Below are 21,081 nucleotides of genomic sequence, written 5' to 3'. Positions count from 1 at the left end.
GTACTGTATGGCACACTATGGAACAATTGCTGATATCACCATAGCAGGGGCTATACAATCTGTTAGTACTTCAATCACCCTCTGTGACCCTTTGAAGATTACCCACAGTGCTTTCTTAGTAATCTATGTCTGGTATTGCCAATTCCTGAACTCTAATTTATGTAGTGCTGCAAAACAGGCCTATTTAAAAATGATTAGTTACTCTCTTCTTATCCCTACACTTATTTTCAGGGTCTTCTCAATTATACTGTATGGTCTAAAGATCAGCTTCCATATGATAATAATTTTTCAAATTAGAAGCTATTCATCCTATGACTATGATTCAGCTTTAACCTCCTCCTCTCAAAAGACAACCCTATTATTCTAATATGCTTTAGAAATAGTGCTATATTTGAAAGACAAGGGTTCCCCACAAATAAAATGGAGTGATAAATTTGTAAACAGATAATGATTAGTGGAATTTTGTTGAGAACTTAAGCTTTTTCTTACAATGATGAAATTACATTTCTCTGAATCTATAATTATTTATTGGTAACTTATTATTGGTCAAATCATTATTTCTGTGATCATTGTATTGGGTATATATTAACTCATTAATATAACATTTATTTTATTCAAATATTTCAAATGTCTCTTGGAAGTTTAACTTAAATCTTTCTAGCATTGATAGCAAATAATACACATTTTTGAATTCACACTCAGTGGATGTTATCATGCAGTGCTTTATTAAAATCAAAGAGAAAAAAAATTACATGTTCTTCATGTTCCTTTAATACAAATAGTTTTTGCATCTGTGATTAAAATCTTCACTCCATGTTTATTATGGAACTTATAAAATTAATATTGAAAATCACTTCCTCTGAAGAAATTATTAAAGGCAAACTCATAAGTATCTTCAAAATAAAATAATAGCTTATTATTAGAGAGGGTGACAAATAACTCTACTCACCTTTAGTAAAATCTAAAGAACAATTAACTTTAGATTGAATATATAATATATGTAATAGCCCATTAAATTTGAAAAGTTTATCCCTGGCCAGTTTGCTCAGTGGTCAGAGTATTGGAGTGTAGGTCCAAGAATGGAAGGATCGAGGTTTCAATTCCCATGAAGGGCAAGTACCTCAGTTGCAGGTTTGATCAGCAGAGGTGCCTGCAGGAGACAACCAATCAATGTGTCTCTCTCACATTGATGTACCTCTCTTTTTCTCTCTCTCTCTTTCTCTCTCTTCTCCCCTTCTCCCTCTCTTCCACGATCTCTCTAAAGATCAATGAAAAAAGTATCCTTGGGTGGGAATTTAAAAAGAAAAGATTAAATAATTAAATACTTTAATTCTTTAGGACAGCTGAAACATTGATTACATTTACATATTTAAAGTAGAAAAAAATATTTTTATGTGTTTCTTTCCATTGCTTTATTCTTCTTCTCTTTTTTCGTCCCTACTGTTTGTATCTTGCTTTCTAGAAAGAATGTGCAAATCCCTTGGAGGAGAAGAACTGGGACAAGTAAAAGGAACTAAGGCTTAGTCTTATTTCTTTCCTCAGAAGCTTTTGATGTTAGAGTAAATGCTAGTACTGTCTATTCAAAGAAATTCTGTGAATGGGAATGGCTCTGAAGGTCCAGTGATTTTTATTCCATGAATAGTTGGAGATATTCATCAAGTTTTTAATACCATGGACTATATTCCTAAAAAATAATATTTAACTTGCATAAAAAGTCATCTAAATTATATATGGGATATATAATACAAACATATAAAATGTTTTTTAAATACTTAATTATATATGGAATATCATTGTAATACTTCATTATGGAGACCATCTGTGCTATTCATTCTACCAGAATTACTTTGATAAGAAAAGATTTCAAAACTGCATATTTTAAATGGAAAAAGATGATACAGTCCTGATACATTGTGAAAGAAGAGCACAAAGCTAAAAAAATTTGATCAGGAAAGTTTAATGATCAAATTGGATAGATTCAAAGATAATGTCTTTTCACCTCTGTGAGGAAAGGTGAAGTTCTTAATGATGTTCCACTAATTACTGCCTGCTTACAAATGTACTTTTTCTTGCATTTCATTAGTGAAGATCCCTTTGATTTTTTAAATATATCACTAGTTATACAGTATATGTTCAAGGCTGAGTTGACTTGCAAGAAAATAAGGCCAAAACCTGTACTAAGTACTTTAAAAAAGCATTATCATTTTTAATTCTTAATACAACCATGTAACATTATTTTTTTATTATAGCTACTTTATAGTTAAGCAATTTTAGTCTAAGAGAGCTTCTACTTGATGTCATGATTCTAATATTTTTTATATAAAGACTGCAACACAGATGGTCTCAAGCACTATGAAAAATATTATTTCAGAAATTTCATAATTTACTAATAATAAACTTTTAAGAAGAGGGGAAACAAAAGAAGAAACAAATAGAACTTGACACATAAGGAAACCCAAGATACACAGATAATCTGAAATGATGCAATTTGGATGATGTATTTCATCAAAGGTAAATTATATTTAGCCCTAAGGAAAAATGCTTTTGAGATATTTTACAGAAAAACAAATAAGTTCAACTTAGTTCTTGCCTGCATTTTAGAAAACTCATATTGAATAATAACTGCTATTGAAAACAGGTTGGTTTTCAGCAAGCAAATTATAAATTCCTATATTAACTATGATTTCAGTATGCTAACTTTCTCATTAATAACCAAACATTTATTGTCAGTGCATTTCATAATGCCTGAAATAGCACCCACTAAATGATCAAGGGGCAAAAAAATAAAATGAAGTAAATATATACACCACAATAATTTGCATTTTCATCTATGGCTTTTCAAGAAATCAATGTTTCATAAATCACTAATAAAAGTGTGAGTGAAGATATGATGAGAAACAAGATATTTACAAAGTCATTCCTCATCAAATAGTTTTAATTACTTATTAATTATTAAGTAAACATAATTAGTAAATACAGTAGAAAAGAACAGGCAGACACTAACTTACTAAAGCAATAAAAAGCTAACATTGCTAGTAACGGAACACATTGACATTGTATGTCTCTCTTGCTATGTACTGGGAAGAATACAGCATCAATCTTGTGGTATTCCTGAGCAAAATCTATCATCATGAGGAAATATCAGGTAAACCCAAAATAAGAAATAATCTATAAACCGTACCACTCCTGGAAATTATTAAGGTCATTAAAGTCAAGAAAATGTTAAGGAACTAAAATATTAGATAAAAACTAAGAAAAATCTGAATATAATATTTATTCAAGTAAATAATGTTTCACTGTAGGTTCATTAGTTATTAAAAAACAATGTATCATACCAATGAAAGATATTAACAACAGGGGAAATTGGATGAGGGTTATATGGGTATTCCATTACTTTTATTAATATTATTTATGTATATATAGCTCTGATGTAGTCTAAATAAATAATAAAAATATAATCATACCATTTCATGAATCACTTTCATTATAACAAAGTCTAAGCTTTGAACATATTATAATAAGAAACATATTTATAAAGATAAATGTTTATTCACTTATATTACATTTAATTTTTATAAATATATAATAAACATTTGAACTAACATTTAGTCAATAAAATTAAATAAGGTAGACATAAGAATTTGCATATGTATGTGCATGTGCGTGTGTTTGCGTGTGTTTGTGTGTGTGTGTGTGTGAAGAAAGAGAGAGATTCTCATATATTTCTATGGTTTAATTTGACTGAAATTCAGCTTTTGGTTCCTGCTTATTGAGAGCATCATTAAAATGTTTTAAATCATTCTGTTAAACCTTAAAAAAAACTAAAATATTTTAGAATCCAATTTTTAAAAATTAATGAGCACATTAATCTAAGGAGTATTGTTGAAGGACATTATCATGCCATGTTAGGAGAACTAAGTATAACAGAACTTGAAGTAGGGTAAAATAAACATGCTAATTAAACATGCATATGATATCAGCTAATATATCAGCTAATATTAAATACCTTTTATGTTATGCGGCTATTACAACTATTACACATGTAGTTGAGCAAGACGTTCATTTTGAGTGAGAGTCTTAAATTACCCAGAGAAAAATACTTGCAGTGTCTCATGTCTTGCTCACAAACAAGGAATTATAAACCTCATTATAGTCCTTGCTCAGCATTTAGATATATGCATTAGAATTTTTGACATACTAATAGAAGAACATGTTTACAAAGGCTGTAAAAGACTAATATTTCATGCATTCATAAAAGCACTGATTGTAATTATAATATTACTAGAGGCCCGATCCTGTAAGATTTGTGCAAGAATGCGCCTTCCTTCCCCTGGCTGCCCTGCACCACCTTCACTCTGGCTGGAGCCGCCTTTCTGCTTTCCCACACTGCCCAGAGGCCCAGAGTGGCTGGGGTAGTACAGAACGCCAGCATCATTGCCATGGTGATGACGCAAACACCCCGCCCGACCCCCGGCCACTCAGCACCTGTGTATGCAAATTAACCCACCATGGTTTTTTGGTTAATTTGCATACTCACTCCTGATTGGCTGGTGGGTGTCGTGAAGATATGGTCAATTAGCATGTTACTCATTTATTAGGTAGATGATACAATACTATAAGTATAAACCCTGATATTTATTTTTAAATCAGTTACATGAAAATGGTTGTAATTTAGTTAATAGGATGTCTATCGATAAGCAGTGAAGGGATGATTGAACCAAAAATGTAGGTTTTACTCCCAACTTTGTGACCAGTTTAATGTGTAACGTAGCCAATTCATGCTATTGCTTCAGGGCTCAGTGTTCTCATAGTGAACGAGGAAAGTGACTAATCAGGACTTTAATTTTGGAAACTTCTTTTATACATCTGTTATAATGACTTTATACCTGTCTTATAGATTTTAATGAAGTGTAAAATATTTTGACACCAACAATATATTAAACCCTGAGTGATTAAAAAAAAACATACACACCATTTAGATCATTCTGTATTAACTGCATTCCTGTACTAAAAGCTGACAGGCCCAGCTGGCATAGCTCAGTGGCTGAGCATGACCTATGAATCAAGTGGTCACAATTTGATTCCTGGTCAGGACACATGCCCAGGTGTGGGCTTGATTCCCAGTGTGGGGCATGCAGGAGGCAGCCAATTGGTGATTCTCTCTCATCATTGATGTTTCTGTCTCTCTCTCCCTCTCCCTTCCTCTCTGAAATCAATAAAAATATATTAAGAAAAAGAAAAAAAAGAGTAAGAGACAGCATAGAAAATATTTTGCAATATTTCACAGAAGAGTAAAATGTATTTCATTTAATTTTATTTTAAAGGCAGCATTTTAGTTGGAGTATATACACATAAACATACACGTATATACATATAAGCATATATAATTTCAATGTATTTTTCCAATGGATATACATATCCATTCTAGCCAATGAAACTAAGAGAAGTACTACTATGAAATAACTACTCAGATAAATAAAGGATCAGGAGAACAGTTAAATTTGTTTATTTCTTTGCAATTATATTTTGAAATTTAAATAAACTTTATTTTTTTCAAGAAAATAGATTAAATAGTATGAGCAAAATCAAAGGGGGATATTATTATTTTTAAATATATTTTATTGATTTTTTTACAGAGAGGAAGAGAGAGGGATAGAGAGTTAGAAACATCGATGAGAGAGAAACATCGATCAGCTGCCTCTTGCACACCCCCTACTGGGGATGTGCCCACAACCAAGGTACATGCCCTTGACCGGAATCGAACCTGGGACCCTTGAGTCCGAAGGCCGATGCTCTATCCACTGAGCCAAACCGGTTTTGGTCAAAGGGGAATATTATTATCAAACTACGGAATATATGAACACAGTACAAGTGAAATAGGATTATCTCAGTTGGCTATAGGGAAATGCATTGAGAGAAAACCATATATGGACAGCTTTGTAAAGAACCCTGGACCTCTGCAAATAAAATGTTTGATTTTTCTATAAATTTTGTCACTGTAATTGACATTTATCCATATGCTGCAGGATTTTAGAGTTTGGAAAAACTGAAGATAAATGAATGTGAATATTTGGGGACAACTTTAGAAATAGGAAATAGAAATAGGTCTGAGTTAATCTTTAAAAGAAGAATAAAACTTGTGGACTTGCAAGGTAAGGAGGATGCCATTCTAAGTAAAATGAACAGTGTGAGCAAAGCCCAAGAAGTGGAAATATTTGTGAGATAAGGAAATTATTCTGAAAGAAGTGAGGTTTTATCATAGAGAATTTGAAGTTAAAAATACATTGACAAAAGGTCATATTATGGAAGGCCTAAAGTCAGTCAACAGAGATAGATGGCCTTTTTCCTGACAATAATTTGAAATTATACAATTTTTGAATAGGAGAGTGACATGATTATAATAGTATTTGAGAACGTTATTTTTCAGCAAGGTGCTGAAAAATTTGGGTGGGGTAAGTGGAAGTAGTTAAATCACATTTTCACATTTAATACTTTGAACTTCAATTTGTATTATATTTATTTACAAAAATTAAATATATGGATCCAGGAATAGTTTATAAAAATAGATATTACATTTAGATCTGTGCCTAACATAATTCACCTGAAAATAAGTTTATGCCCAAATGAAATTAACACTGAAATAAAGAAAGCAAAATTTCAATGAAATAGTATACTTCAGATGCTAAAATAATTAACTATGTAACCTGATTAATTATATTATTAGCATCTGTCTCTTTTAGTAGAAACCTGTTCAGTCAAGGTAACTCAAAAAGGTTAACCCTCGACTTACCAGTAACTTGTCCTGTTAAACTTAAAAGAGGAGTTTACAGTGTGTTTATTTTAAAGTAATACAAACTATAAAGTCTCAGATTGTGAAAAACATCATTTCTTAATTTTCTTATGAATAGAAGAATGTTGAGATAGAGTACATGCTAACAATTTCAAAAAGCTTGTAGAGATTAAAGACCCAATGCTGTGTAACTAATACTCTAATTACACTGATTTCATCCTATAAGTAGGCACATATTTTTAAGGTTTAATGAGCATCTTGGAGGTAAAGAAGAACTGCTAAAATGTGGTTCCTTTTTTCTGTTGTTAAAGTACACATAATAGATGATATTAGAGTGACTTTAAAATATTTTCTGACTTAATCAAAAACAAAAATGTTATAATAGAGTAATTATTCTACCTAATAATAGACAAATATGCAAATTGACCGCACCTTTGCTATGCCCAAGCCATGCCCACCAACCAAGCCACACCCACCAACCAATCAGGACGAGTATGCAAATGACCCCAACCAAGATGGCAGCTAATTTGCATATCAAGACAGCGTAGAAAGAAGCCAAGAGCTGCAGAAGGGTGCAAAGCTACAGAGAAGCAAGCAAGCCAGGGGGCAGAGAAGGGAGGAGCGGAGGCGGGGCTGGGGGAGAAGGAAGGAGAGCAGGCGGGCTGGTGGAGAAGGCAGGGTGGGGGAGAAGGGAGGAGAGCAGGCGGGGTGGGGTAGAGTGCAGCAGGAAACCCTATTGCAGGATTTTTCTTGCAACAGGAATGCTAGTTTAAAATAAAAGGGATCTGGCTCAAAGAAAAAACAACAACGAAGCAAATCAACAAACTAACAAAAGCATGTTCTAATAAAAGCAATAATATTACTTTTTGAATATTTTTAATAATTTTATCAACATTTCCTTAAAAAAATTTAGTTGTGACTTATCTATATTATAAAAGGCCTATGGCCCTAATGCCTTAATGACCAAAGATCGGCGTGGGTGGGCAGGGCTGTGAGCAAGGCGAGGTGCACATGGGTGGGTGGGGCTGCATGATTTTGTGCTCTGGGCTTCTAGTATTAAAATATTTTGAATACACCAAAATAATTTTAAAATTGAGGAAAGACTTTAAATTGAGAAAATCCTAAATTGCATTTTCTTCCAGTATTTAATTACTGCTAATACTTCAGAGATAAAAAAATAAATTAGTTCTTCTCCTTACAATGAAAATAAATAGCTTCTGTTGAGCATCAGTAGGCATACAGGTGGATTCAGGCATAAAATTGTGCATAATGATCATGAGTATTAATATTTTGCTCATTATTACAAATAAATCAAACATTTCCTATAGCAAAGAAAATTCCTAAAATCATGTCAGAAATTATCCAGACTTTATTCCCTCTAATGCCCTCTTCCTTAAAATATTTTCTTGATATTTCTAAACAGGTAAGCCTACTACTATAGAAGACTCATTTCAAAACATTTATAGCATAGTTAGTTATTTGTATAAAAAAGGACACAAAAAGAGAACATTTAGAAACTGACCTCATTCACAGTGGCATAGTAGCTTTCATGCTTGAATGTGGGTGAGTTGTCATTCCTGTCTCTCACCACGATTCGAACTTCATGGTAAATAACAGTGCCCACTTTTTTGTTGACACACTGGACTTGCACCACGATGGAGTGTATGTTCATTGGTGGCTGCAATACAGAAATTGTACGTTTTAAAAAAACTTTATTATTATTGCTGTCAAAGCACTTACTTAATACAATTTTCTATGCTTGTTCATTTTTACATGATAATAATCTACACAAATTGATCCAATTTGTACTATTTTAAGGACAAGAGAAAATGATTAAGATTACTTCATGTTCAATTTTGTGTCTCAAAATATAGTGTCTTAAATAGCATCATGCTCACAATTAGAAGATGGTGATAAATACAACCACAAAATGAATGCTGAGATTGGATGCAATAGATCAAATTTTGATATGAACTTCTAATTTATAAAAATGATATGTTAATGATAAAATTCTTGGGGAAGGAATACTTAACATTTGTGTCTAAATTTTTGCTAAAATATTATATGTTGATATCTGATAAAAATCAAAATGTAGATAAGCAAGAGAATCCATTCACAATTCAATCAAACATACTAATTTTGTACCTTTAAATGCTTATTTTCTAATCTTTCCACCTCTCCAAATATATATGTACTATACACATACACATAAACATACACAGAATGAATATCATACCATATTTATAAATATAGATGTACTATAACATCTTGGTGTATACTACTATGAAACTACATTATGTAGTTTAAGAGTACTTACTCCACTTTAAGTCTATAGCGTAATTTGTCTAATTAAAAACTTATAATGAGATGTTTTATGTTGTCAGTTTTTATCATTATAAATCATACTTCAATAAACATTCTATACCTAAATATGTACTAAATCGCTTAATTATTTTTATGATAAGTTTGTTGAAGGAGAAAAGTGTCTTCAAAGGGGAACCCACTTACTCAGGTCCCAGAGCTCAGGGCTTGCATAATTGGGATGCACACCTACATCTCTTCGACTCTAGAGTCAAAGGATTAACACTAAAACCTGTATCATTGTGATTTTAAAAATCTTTTTCAAGCTCATAAGATTACCCCTCTAAATATATAATTTTCAGAATGACCTGCTCTTATACCATCTAAAGTACCATGTCTCCAGCATGACCATTGTTTTCTACTTCTCCCTTCACTATTTATTTTTCGTTTTTTCACTTTTCATCCACCACTTGACATAGTACATATTTTATATATTTGTTTTACTTTATCTCCCTACCCTAAGCTGAAAGCTCTACAAAACTTGGAGTGTTGTTTCAGTCCTGGCTAAATCTCTCTACACAGGCACCAGCACTGTGCCTAAGACAGATGACTGTATACCTGTCTACTTGGTTTTCAAACTTAGTTCTATAACTGTATGATATAGACACAAAATGAACATCAAGTTTATATGCCAACACTGTGAGTGGGCTTCTGGAAAAATAATACTTCATATTCATTGATCATATCAGATGCAAAGATAGTTGGATTCTAGTAAGCACCATATTCTGGGTGAATAAGATGTGAAATCTGAACACTTCCAAGTATGTGTTAAAATTTGAGGATGTTTAAGCTAAAAATACAGTATTTTCTAGACATCTGAATAGTTGTTGTGAAACGATCTAAGATCTTTTAGTTTATTTATTGCATTCCTAGAGAGCTGAAATAAGAACAATGAATAAAAAGTTTTATAAAGTATATGTTTTCAATGTAAGTAGTGGTTTGCTAGTAATCCATAATGGTGCAGAATAGAATAGACTATCCTATAAGACAAGCTCCATCATTAAAATTTGCAAGGTGGAGGAGAATAAAAAGATTATTTGATAAGACTAGATCTTCAAAGTTTTCAGGAAATAATTTGAATTAGACGACCTCTTTACTACAGATTTTAAAGTGTTTGCTTTATTGGCCAGCATATTTCAACCGTAAAGTAAAAAACAATAAATACCTGTACTATTAGCCTTTGGCACACCTTTTGGAAGACAATCAGTTGAATCATGTTCTTCTAAGGTTATTTGTCTTCTAAATATTTCAAGAGAGACCTATAAAACCATTTCATCTCAACCTCTAATACTATGAGTGGAAGCACTAGGACAGAAAGGTCACAATCGTTGCAAGTAGAGGATCAAATGCATGCTGCACTGAGCCCACTTAGTCCGATAAGTGCCCATAAATTAGACATACCCAGGTCATCTGGAACTCTTGTCACTCTCAATTTTAGCTCCCTATGCAACTGTTAGTAGTATGGATAGAACTTAGCTTACAATAAATTTCAACCATAATGGATCATGTTGAAGGCAAGAATTCCCTCCAGCTAATATATAACACACATTGTAATCTCACATTGGAATAGATTCTATTCTGCTGTTTAAAAAGGTCATAAATATATCAAGTGTAGTTCTACTAAGTCCATTAGTGAGAGTTTAGGGAATCCAAACTCCTTAGGAATGAGTTAGGGAAATTGTGGTTTGTCTTTCATAACTGGTGGGAAAAAATAAGTCATGACAATTTTATTTTCTCTAATTCTCTTAAGTTGCTTCAATATTAAACAAAAAAAAAAAGAAAAGAGTGTGTATAAATTTAGGGGGTAGTTATTTAAAACAACCAAAATTTATATATTCATAGGCATGCTGACTATTCCTCCCAGTTTAAAAATGAATATTTAACATAATACTCTGAATGTATATTTGCATATTTATATCTTGGTGTATAGGTTTTGATATGCATAAAGTACAGGGATAATATGTACCAACAGTTGATGGGGGTTATCTTTGAAAAGTACAGTTGAAGTAGGAAGTAAAGGAATAAAACTTTCTAACAAATATGTATGAACTTTGTAAAAAGACAAAAATAGAAAATTGTGTTAGGAGTTTTTCAGAAATCCACTTAGGATTCAACATGCAAAGCGAAGTTTTATTATAGTGAAATTATTGATATTACGGTATTGATTATAGCACACATCTTCAATCTAAAGGGAATTGAGTTTTTCTAGAAACCATGTTATTTGATGGGCTAAATAATTTAGAGGGAAATAAGTTTTTAGCAAACCTGTATAAGAATTGATTTTATTTTTCATAAGGCAAAGGCAAAATGTATTCAATTCTCACAGGAATAAAAGGTTTTTGCCAAGATTTTTCTTTCTATGTATTTACTATCTTCACAAAATGAAAAATCTTATTGAAATTTTAAATTACTCAGTATTTTAAAGCCTCCATTGACTTGAGCTTTCTTTTCTGATATGTTTACCACCAGGTTTATATTATTTTACAATTAAATGAAACTAATTTCCAGTTGTGATTAGATACAACTTTTCCAGCAGCAATAATCTATACTACACACATACCAGATGGACACTGGGTTGAGAATTTTCAGGATAAAACGATTTACATTTTGATTTAAAAGAAAAATAAAAGCCCTGAAAGCACTGTGGCAGCAGAAAGATAAATTCACAATTCAAAAAAGGTAATATAGGACAGAGTGAAATGCATTGAAATAAGAGGTTAAATTAAGATTTATTTTTCCCCAATTCACATGAATATTACTTTCTGTTATAAAAAAGATGGCAGGTATCTAAAATATAAAGAAATCATTAAGACTTTAGCAAGTGCCATGTTTATATGGCTCAGTGGTTGAGCATTTACCTATCATGGTTTGATTCCAGTCAAGGCACATGCCCAGGTTGTGGGGCATGCAGGAGGCAGTTGATCAATGATTCTCTCCCATCGCTGATGTTTTTATCTCTCTCTCCCTCTCTCTTCCTCTCTGAAATATATATCCTATATAATAAAGAGGTAATATGCAAATTGACCCTCATGCCCTCACAAGATGGCTGCCTATGACCAGGCTGGCAGGGGGGTTAGTGAGGGATGACCAAACGACTGAACAGCAGGCTGCGTGGGTGACCAGGCCAGCAGGGGGGCCATGAGGGGTGACCAAGCCGGCATGGGGGGCAGTTGGGGGCGACCAGGCTGGCAGAGGGGGGCAGTTAGGGGTGATCAGGCTGGCAGGGGGGCCAGTAAGAGGCAACCAGACCTGTGGGGGATCAGTTAGGAGCGACCAGGCTGGCAGGGAGGAGGCAGTTGGGGGTGACCTGGCCAGCAGCGGGGATCAGTTAGGGGCAACCAGGCAGGCAAGCAGGTGAGCGATTAGGAGCCCAGAAGGCTGGTGAGCAACTAGTGAGCGATTGTGAGAGGGATGTCCAACTGCCGGTTTAGGCCCGATCACTGGGATTGGGCCTAAACCGGCAGTTGGACATCCCCTGAGGGGTCCCGGATAGGAGAGGGTGCAGGCTGGGATGAGGGGTCCCCCTCCCCCATGCACAAATATATACACTGAGTGGCCAGATTATTATGATCTCTGAATGCATAATAATCTGGCCACTCAATATATATATTAGAGGCCCGGTGCATGAATTCATGCATGGTGGGGTCCAGTCAGCCTGGCCAGGGGGAGGGGAAATGGGCAGTTGGGCAGCCTGCCTGCTGGTTGAACTCCTGGTCGAGGGGACAATTTGCATATTAGCCTTTTATTATATAGGATATACACTGAGTGGCCAGATTATTATGCATTCAGAGATCATAATAATCTGGCCACTCAGTGTATATGACTACAGCAAGTTACTCCAGTATGATGTGATATAAAAGTTAATATATATGGTAAATAATCATTCCTTCTCTTAGTTCTGTTTGGAAATACTAATTTAAAGATATAAGATTCTCTAACAATTTGATAATTTTACAAAAAGAAGGTTATTTACCTAAGGCAAGTTCTGTAACCTGAGCTCTATGTAATCTTGGTAGTTAGTGAAACTCTTGAAATTGCAAATAATTTATTGATGTGAAAATAAACTTTCCCCTGAGAAATGAGTCCATAGATTTGATCAGAATACTGTCTAAGTGCTCCCCCTCCCAAAGATGAAGTCTTACTTGACAAATCTATACATTAAAAAGTTCATTCAGCCTGTTACCATTTTTTCCATGACTCTTGGAAATCTAATGCTGGTGAAATATTTCTTAATGATCCAATATATTCATGATATAAACATTTAATAGTTTCTATATATCAGGTTGTCTTTTCCCCCCTTTTATGGTTGATCTTTAACTTGATGGCCTCCATTACCAGTTAGCAGGTCTAAACTTGACAGTATTTTACACTCTTGTTATTCTTCTGACACATGCTACTACTTCTACTCAATTTATTCTACACTACATCTATACTTGTATTTCTTCTACATGACTCTTCATACTGTTTTTACACTTATACTTCTAACTCTTAGCTTAATTCAATTCACACATTTATTCCAGAAGAATTCCCTGATATTAAATAACACATTTTTGGCAACCTGGCTTACTTATTAATTGGCGGTGTGGGCTTCATTTATAGTATCTACATTAAACTGTCCTCATGTAAACACTGAGTACACCAGAACAGTGGACCAGTAAAATATGTTACAATAACAATGAAAACAGCAATACCAACAAAATACAACAAACAAACAAAAAAACTGGAGGGCTATCATGTCCCTATTCATAGGAAGTCTCAAGTCGTGTGTATTCTAATTAAGGTTTTGTAAGTCCAACCACCAAAAAAAAGTACCTGTGCAAGATGGTGATGTTAAATCTTTGGCGTGACTTTATTTAACTATACAGGCTTAAATTTCCCTATTATTAAGGTTTAGAGTATCTTCTATTCAATGTCTTGCCATTATTTCAATAAGTGCATTTGCTAAATGGTAAATACATTGCAGGTCTTTTTCCCCCCCAATTTACAGGTTTTTCTCTGCAATATTCATTTTACATTTAATTTTCTTTAGATGACCTAGTCTCCATCATCTTTAGCTAATTTTAATTAGCTGTCCACTGACAATACTTCAATTTGCAAACAATCTTTGCAAGTTTAACTTGACCATAGCATTCCTAATTTGAAATAACATTTTAAATGGAAAGGAACTTAATGTTCATTATTATGTTAATGAACCAGTCTGGATTTTTCTTTAAATGATACATGTGCATATTTTTGCATTGTTACTTTCAGGCCAAATCAATTTTAAGTGTATTCTCATGACATAGATTCAGTTTAGCCAATGTTCAGTAAATGATGCCCGTATTAGAAATAAAAAAAAAATAATACTAAGAAAACAGATACTTATCTTGAAAAATAATACAATTTTTGGTAAGTAATTAAAATTTAAACAGTTTTATAGACTGGAGAGATGGAAGACTATTTATACAGGAGGATATCCTTCCTCTCTACTCATAATTCAGACCTATTAGTGTGATTTTTATATAAAAATAGGTTCCCAAAATAAAGTAATTTAGTAGTGAACCGGTAAATTATCATAATCAGCTATAAGGTGATTTTTTTTAAATATGTTTTTATTGACTACAGAGAAAGGAATGGAGAGGATGAGAGGGATAGAAACATCAATGATGAGAGAGAATCATTGATTGGTTGCCTCCTGCATGTCCCATACTGGGGATAGAGCCCACAACATGGTTAAGGGCCCTGACTGGGAAAAGAATCATGACCTCCTGGTGCATGGGTAGATGCTCAACCACTGAGCAACACTGGCTGGGTTATAAGGTGATTTTTAACCCTTTGCACTTGCTTGCTTTTTTCTCCATTCCTTTATTCTACTCGGGATTTAATTTTTTAAATACCCCAGATTTTACAAAGTGTGGCAGTAGAATAAAAAACTGGAGTTTCTTTTCATACAAACTTATTTATTTGGATTTTTTTATATTTCAAATTATTGATACATTCAATAACCGTCATACTCAACATCTGAGTGCAAAAGGTTAAAAAGTATACTAAATATAAAATGATAGTGGTCTCAAATAGATAAATATTCTATAATTCCCCTAGCATGTTATAAAATTCATATGACTTGGATATGGATGTCCCTAAATACGGCCAGTAAACGATGCCTGTGAATAATGCAGCTAGGGGCGGGTGGGGATCGTGTAGTTTGCCAATTTGTGCCATTGTCCAGATTGGTTTATAAAAGTAGGATTTATGATAAGGTAAATTAAGAAGATACAATTGAGGATAGCAGATGTCTTTATTCCATTTCCAACTTCTTAGCCACCCAGCCAAAATTGTAAGCTGTGGTATATAATGCATGTTGCTGTGATAAAAGGACATAGTGGCGAGCTGTGAAAGGGGGGGATGGAGATAACATTAAGGACTTACTGTCCCTAAGTTGAGCCCAACAGTTCTATTCCTATTCTCTACTGCTACCCACGTTTCAAATATGCCACCACTGCTCAATTATAGTTAAACTAGAGGCCTAATGCATGGATTCGTGCATGGGTAGGGTCCCCAGGCCTGGCTGGCTGTCAGGGCCAATCTATGGGGTGACCGGCGGGGGTAATTGGGGGGCCCCCTCCTGGCACCTGCCTTGGCCGGCCTGGCACCACCAACTCACCAGCCCTGCCCCTACCGCCACCTGCTTGCTGGCTGGCCCTGTCCCCTGCCACCTGCCAGTCACCTCCCTCTGCGGGGTAACCAATGGAGCAATCAGGGGGCCCCCACTGGCACCTGCCTTGGCTGGCCTGGGGCCTGCAGGCTGGGGGCAGCTCCTAGGTGGAGTGTCTGCCCTGTGGTGGTCAGTGCACGTCTTAGCAAATGGTTGTTCCACCATTCAATCAATTTGCATATTAGGCTTTTATTATATAGACTAGAGGCCCAGTGCACAAAATTAATGCACTCGGGGGTGGGGGGTGGTCCCTCAGCCCGGCCTGCGCCCTCTCGCAGTCCGGGAGCCCTCGGGGGATGTCCAACTGACGGCTTAGGCCCGTGGAGAGTGGGCCTAAGCTGTCAGTCAGACATCCTTAGCACTGTCGCGGAGGTGGGAGAGGCTCCTGTCACTATACTCGCCAGCCGTGAACCCAGCTCAGGGCTGCTGGCTGAGCGGTGCTCCCTCTGTGGGAGTGCATGGACCACCAGGGGGCAGCTTCTTGTTGAGCGTTTGCCCCCTGGTGGTCAGTGCACGTCATAGCGACCCTTTGTTCCCCTGTACAGTCAATTTGCATATTAGCCTTTTATTATATAGGATTATGGATCTCCCCAAGTATACAAAGATACCCATGTATACAAAATGTGCAAGTATATGAATACAGCCTGTCCTGGTGGGAGAATCCTGTGTATTTCCCACCTCACTACAAAGTTTTAAAGACTGAATTTTACATGTGAAATACGTTCAGGATCATCTACTACATACCATATTGTAAAGTGGATCATAAATCCTGAATGAGGTGGTGAGATCATTGAGGTTCACTGAACTGAATATCTAATATTTGAATTTCATAAACTAGAAAGTTTGGAGTAGGCATGGTTAGATATCTTCCTTGAGTTTTCCCAAGGTCCTGCACAATTACTACTAGTTATTGAAACTACTCCCCACATACTCTTAATCCTACTCCCCACATACTCTTCCCTGCTCACAAGACAGAACTGCAAATAAATGAGAATAAAGTTACATTGAAATAAATACACTCAAGTTTTTAAACTGTTTCAGAGATGAGACATTCCAATGAGCTGTTCATAACATAGTGCTACTTAGGTCGTGCTGCCTGAGAATGACTGGACCAGAAGGACTGGACAGGAGCATTGTCAGGAGACCTGTGCCCACTTCTTTTACTTCTTTTACAGCTCTATAGGCACGTCACCACAAACTCATCTCTCAACCAGTGCTTAGTGCTTGTAAGAGCAGCCGCCCATTAGTATTCCCACCAAACTCTCTGTCCTCAAGTCAACACTTACCTGCATGTCTAGCTCTCACCTGGATTATCGCTGTGTTTATCCTACTTTTCCAAGGTTACCACTCCTTTATTCTGAACACTTTAGCCTCTTGTTCAGAAATATGATGGGCTTCCAGGATGACCAATTAAAGATATAATGGTTCTCTCACGGAGGGCCCCTCCCTTTCCTATTTTTTAAGGAGCTAAAAACAAGTTTTTGTTGATGAACATGGAAAATAAACTCAAATTATATAAAGAAAATTAGATATCATATCAATAGACACATGCAGATACTTCAAGTATAATAAAGAAATAAATCACTAACATCTCTATCCAGGACTCTGCCCGTGCTGTTCAGGAACAGCATCTGCTTAATGGGATCCAGCAGCACCCAGTAATCCACGTTGTCCTTTAAAGAGAGCTCTATGGTGGGGTCTGGTCCTCCAGCAGTCCCTTTGATCAGCATGTTATCCACCAGAATGGTACCTGGAAACCAAGGAAAGTTATTCCAATACAGATTCTACTTGTATGCATTCTTTAACAAAGATAATATGCTAGCTGACTTGCAAATCTATTTTAATAAAAAAAAGTTAACTGTATATCTGGCATGATATGGGAAATGCCCTGTTTCAAAAAGAAAAAAAAATAGAACTTTTATTATACTATTTATAACTGTTATTTGGGGAGATGAAGTTGGGAGGCAAAGATTCAAACACTTAGTGAGTTTTATCATCTATTTCTAATTTACTTTTAACAACAGCAATCTGTTGTCCTCCCTGTCCATCACTTCCCACAGGAGTTATCACTGAATTTTATCCTGAACAAAAGGAAATGCCTGTAATAACAGAGGCTGGTACTTCAGTTCACTCAGTAAGACTGCTGATAAGAAAAGAGAAATCCCAAAAATAAGAGACTGGAAGAGAAAAAGCAGTAACTGAGTATCCCATGGTGAGAACTGCTTATTTTTTCTTTTATCTTAAAGCAAATCTATAAAATATAAATTTTAATGTGAAAGACAAAATTAACATACAGACACACAATAGAAGCCATTACGACTTGTCTGGAGTACTTGACTGGAACACACTCTTCCAATGTAACATTTCAATGCTTTCTTTCTTACAATGCTTTAGTGGGCTGAATTGTAGACATTTGTTGAATAAGAGCTGAAATAGAGTACATCTCCAATCTTCCCTATTCTATTAAAGAGTCCATGAATTTTACAATTTGAACACAAACAGTACTGACGCAAATCATGTCTCATTTTCTTCCCCATCCAGCAACTGTCTCTTTCACAAACAAAATGCAATATTGCTTAGGGAAATCAATTTTAGCTGATCAATTTTTACTAAACTTATGGCATATAGATGTGGCTATGGAAATAAAAATTTACCCTCCTAAAGACATTAGGGTAAATGGCATATATCTAGAGAACTCACTGCCCTGGAATAGCATACAAGAATATATAGATAACCCATAATATTGAACCTAAATTGAGAAATAATCATGCAAAATGCATATTTTGCATTTTTTTACAATAAAAAATTGGCCTAAATTTTATATCATTGCATAATTGCAAATAAAAGGGTTGCCCCTTTATAAGATTTTCTCAGCAAACAAATAATAATAATAATCTATAAATCTATAATATTTCTTTCTCATATTATTTCTAATGAGCTTCATCTGCCTAGGAAATGTTGATGCAACCATTGGTCTTTTGAAACAATAATCTAAGTCGATGATTTTCAGCCAGTGTGCTGCAAGAAATTTTAAAACATGCAATATCGAACTATTTAGTCAAGGGCACTGACCTTTTCCCCCTTAGATTGTAAAATAAAAAAATAAAAAAAGACAACAGTCTACACAACAATAGGTGTCCGATGTGAATGAAACAAAATTATACCAATTTTTTTAGTCAGTTCGGCAAATTATAATATTTTTTGGTGTGCCACAGAATTTAAATAATTAGTTTATGTGTGCCATGAGATTAAAAAGGTTGAAAATTGCTGATCTAAATAATGTTTAAATATACATACTGTCATGAACACATACTTTCCTAAATGGCAGATTATATTTTCTACTATTCCACATACTAGTACACACACACACACACACACACACACGTATATGTAAAGTGAAACTTATCTTTCTATTTTACTGACTTAAATTGCAAACAGATAACCTACAGATAATACATCCAAAAGTACAGATTAGATAATTATGGCATTTTCTGATCTACAAATATTTTTAAGGCCTGATACACACTCGTTTACAAATACTTCTCACAATTAACTTTTGAAAAATTATTTAGCCTGTATTTCAATATCTACTTTAAAATTAAATGAGATTTTTTCTGATAAAAAACACACAAAGAAATCTATAACAATTAAGTCAACTAACATTAATATTTGTGCCTTGATTCAATGGTACATAACAGCAGATCTTTCTACAGTCTACATACACACCACCCAGCCACAGAAAAGGTGCTAATGAGCTCTCCTTTATATACAGATACATTACAACCAGAGAGATCTGTAATAGCTATTTTAATCACTATTAAGTCATTGAAACTAAAACACTGTATCTTGACTTATATATTATTTAGTGATATTTTTAGTTTCATAGAAATGATCTAAGTATTTTTTCTTGCTCTTGCCTTTCACTCTGTGTTCTTCAACGACTGAAACTCAACTGTAAATGTTTCTAGCAATAGTGTGTTGAAAAAGAGAGATCTCTGCTTTTCTTTCAGTAAAATGCTCTATTCACATTGTCAAAGATCTTTCAAGATTTTCATAGGCCATGCCACTCCAGACTAAAAGTTTGGATAAGAGATAGAAGAGAGCATAGCTAAGGCAGACATGATGCTGGAGGCAACAGTTTTTTTAAAAATGAACATGGGTGTTGACTCTGGCTTGCCTGAACAACCCTGTCCTCATTCTCCTCTCAGAACAGTAGGTGACACCAAGCTAAAGTTAACTTTAAGTAAGCCATGGGCTTTTCCAAAACTCTATTTCCACCCCAGCAGAGGGGACTGTAACTTCCCCCAGGTCCAAGGATTTCCAGATCTGGTAGATGATGTCTGAGACAATGCTGGTAAGTAGTTGTCCAGCAGAATATCTGGGCACAGAGAAAGAATGTGGCCCCCTTGCCTCCTCTCTATTTTGCAAGCTTCCCTTTTGTCCATAAGACCTTTTATTTCCATTTTAAATATAAAGACACAGATAGGTTAAAAATAAAAGGATAGGACACACTATGCAGCACTTAGAAAGTTGCATGACTCTATTATTATCACAGAGTAAATCAGAACAAGGAATATTATTCATAACGAGAAATATTTCATGGAAATAAATGTATAAATTAATCATCATGTGTTAACCCCAAAGAGACCTGTCTGCTTAGTCTCTAGGATGAAAGTCATAGAAATGCTTTATGTGTTATAGAAACTATCTTAAACCCACAAAACTGCATTTTCATAATCTGTCCTTACCTGGTACTTTCTTATTTAAGGGAGAGGTTGATGTTCAACTTGAATTGATCCACTATTAACCATAAATCCAATTAAAAGTGATTGTCCAATTTTTATATTTAGTTTACTGGTACTATAAATAAGTTAAATGTTGTATAAACTTAATAAGACCAAAGAAAACTATGATTTTGCAATTATAACTCTTAATAACCTAATACTAAAACCCAAGAAACTACTAATAGTCTTTTCTGCATAAAAAAAAACACCTGCCTTCAATTAAACAAACAAACAAACAAAAACACCCTCAGGTTGATAATTCCCAGAAAGTAAAAGAATAGATTCTTAATTTAAAATTGCTCTATTTCACAAACGGATAAATTCACTAATATTTATCAGAATTCTTGCACAGTGTCATGGTAAAGATTAAGCTTCACCTAGCCCCGTGGTCGGCAAACTGGGGCTCGTGAGTCACATGCAGCTCTTTGGCTCCTTGAGTGTGGCTCTTCCAC

General features: G+C 34.7%; 1 protein-coding gene across 15 annotated transcripts in view; it reads right to left on the bottom strand.

Moving 5' to 3' along the window:
• PCDH15 (protocadherin related 15) overlaps nucleotides 1–21,081 on the bottom strand; it is a 590,647-nt gene that overhangs the window by 394,473 nt on the left and 175,093 nt on the right. For all 15 annotated transcript variants that reach the window (XM_054728735.1, XM_054728734.1, XM_054728732.1 and 12 more), the window contains 2 exons: nucleotides 17,435–17,595; nucleotides 8,313–8,468 (listed from right to left, as the gene is read on the bottom strand). In XM_054728735.1, the coding sequence (XP_054584710.1) occupies nucleotides 8,313–8,468; nucleotides 17,435–17,595 (317 nt within the window). The remainder of the gene's footprint in view (nucleotides 1–8,312; nucleotides 8,469–17,434; nucleotides 17,596–21,081) is intronic.

Source organism: Eptesicus fuscus, chromosome 17 (assembly GCF_027574615.1).
Source record: "Eptesicus fuscus isolate TK198812 chromosome 17, DD_ASM_mEF_20220401, whole genome shotgun sequence".
Lineage (NCBI taxonomy): Eukaryota > Metazoa > Chordata > Mammalia > Chiroptera > Vespertilionidae > Eptesicus > Eptesicus fuscus.
This window is presented reverse-complemented; position numbering and strand designations above follow the sequence as displayed.